The sequence below is a fragment of the Phaseolus vulgaris genome, unplaced genomic scaffold (assembly GCF_000499845.2).
Source record: "Phaseolus vulgaris cultivar G19833 unplaced genomic scaffold, P. vulgaris v2.0 scaffold_213, whole genome shotgun sequence".
Lineage (NCBI taxonomy): Eukaryota > Viridiplantae > Streptophyta > Magnoliopsida > Fabales > Fabaceae > Phaseolus > Phaseolus vulgaris.
The window spans coordinates 30,597-32,382 of record NW_027174177.1 but is presented as its reverse complement, the minus strand read 5'-3'; the positions used below and the strand labels follow the sequence as shown (position 1 = coordinate 32,382).

General features: G+C 52.5%; 1 protein-coding gene across 1 annotated transcript; it reads right to left on the bottom strand.

Annotated features, from left to right (window-relative positions):
* Nucleotides 1-11: 11 nt before the first annotated feature.
* LOC137817584 (uncharacterized) lies at nucleotides 12-1,229 on the bottom strand (the record flags this gene model as incomplete). The annotated part of the gene is made up of 3 exons (XM_068620865.1): nucleotides 846-1,229; nucleotides 275-742; nucleotides 12-159 (listed from the first exon to the last, which is right to left on the bottom strand). Coding segments are annotated over exons 1-3 (1,000 nt in total), but the record flags the coding sequence as incomplete, so codon positions are not given.
* Nucleotides 1,230-1,786: the final 557 nt, after the last annotated feature.

Here is a 1,786-nt window from a genome sequence, read left to right as displayed (position 1 = left end):
ACATGGCATACCAATCTCTTGTTCTTGAGGCAGTTTTCGTAGCACTTCTTTGCCTCCTTCTGATAAGAGCAGATGGTGATGACTACCCCCTCCATCGAAGGTAACTTGACCTTCATGTGCCGCGTGGAGGGCACAGCTCCTATCCTGTTGAGTGTCGGCCTTCCCAACAGGATATTGTATGCCGAAGGAGCGTTCACGACAAGGTACCTTATCTTCTCTGTGCGCGAGGCCGCTCCATCCGTGAACGTCGTCCTTAACTCAATGTACCCCTGACCTCCACTTGATCACCAGCAAAACCGTATAAGCAGCCCCCATATGGCCTCAACTGGTCTGGAGATAGCTGTAACTTTTCGAACGTCGGCCAAAACGTCACATCTGCCGAGCTCCCCTGGTCGACCAACGCTCGATGAACCATCCTTCCCGCTGTAACAAACGAGATTACAATGGGATCATTGTCGTGGGGCACAACATCCCTGAGGTCTTCCTTGGTGAACGTGATGTCCACATCGGGTGAGTGATCCTCGAAAGCTTCTACTGACATCATGGACCTTGCATACTTCTTGCGTTGCGACGCAGTACACCCATTGCCCGAGAACCCACCAGCTATGTTGTGGACCTCGCCGTGAACGGGTATCTTGTGCTGCTGTCCCTCATTGCTCGCCAGTTGTGAACCTGACGATTGTCCCGTCTGCTTCTCCACCAAGTAGTCCTTCAAGAAGCCATTCTTTACGAGTTCATCCAACTGGTAGCCCAGCGCCAAACAGTTGTTAATATTGGTGCCCAAATGCTTCGTGGAATTCGCACCATGATTCCTTGTGAGGTCCCAGCACCTTGTCAGATTTTACCGGGTGCCTCAACCTATCAGCTATGTTGGGCACAACGATGAGGTCTTTGAGTTCCACCACAAAGTTGTGCCTTAGTGGCCTACTTCCCTCTCTCCTTCCTTCTGCTCGACCTCTAGGCTGGGTCCTCCTTGTCTCATAGGTGCGCTTCCTGTCTGGGTTCTTTCTTTCTGTGGCAGCTTCGTGAACCCTAGCAGGTTGCGTGCGTATCTGCGCTCTTGGTCGTGTGGGTGCGGCGGTCGTGCACTTCTCGTATGCCTCGCCCTCTGAGGCAATGTGCTCTACCGCTTGTCGCCTTACTTCAGCAAAAGTTTTGGGGCGGCTGCAGTTAAGCGATTTACTGAAAGACCCGGGACGCACCCCCTTCCTGAATGCGTACACAATCATGGGTTCGTCTGTGGTACCCACCTTCACCACCTGTCTCCCAAAGCGGCTTATGTATTCCTTCAGGGTCTCGCCTTGAAATTGCTTTACGTTGAAAAGGTCGTACGAAACTGGGGCTGGGGCCCTATTGGCTACATACTGCTCTCTGAATAGTCATGAGAGCTGGGCGAAAGACGTGATGTGACCCTCTGGGAGGCTGATGAACCAATCCATAGCCATCCCAGTCAGAGTGCTCATGAAGAGCTTGCACCTTACGGCATCAGAACCGCCAACCAACAACATCTGTGTGTGGAACGTAGTGAGGTGTGCCTCAGGATCCTCCATCCATGAGAAGGTTACGTTGGGCCCTGTGAACGTATTGGGCATCACTATCTCTAGGATCGCCTGTGAGAATGGTGTTGTGAATTCCCTAGGTGGGGAGGCAGCCTCAGGCTCGTCTCCAAATGGCTGGCGAATGTCGTGCTGGTGAAGAAGAGTAACGGGAAATGGCGCACGTGCGTCGATTTCACCGACCTGAACAACGCTTGCCTAAAGGATTCGTATCCTTTACCAAGCATAGA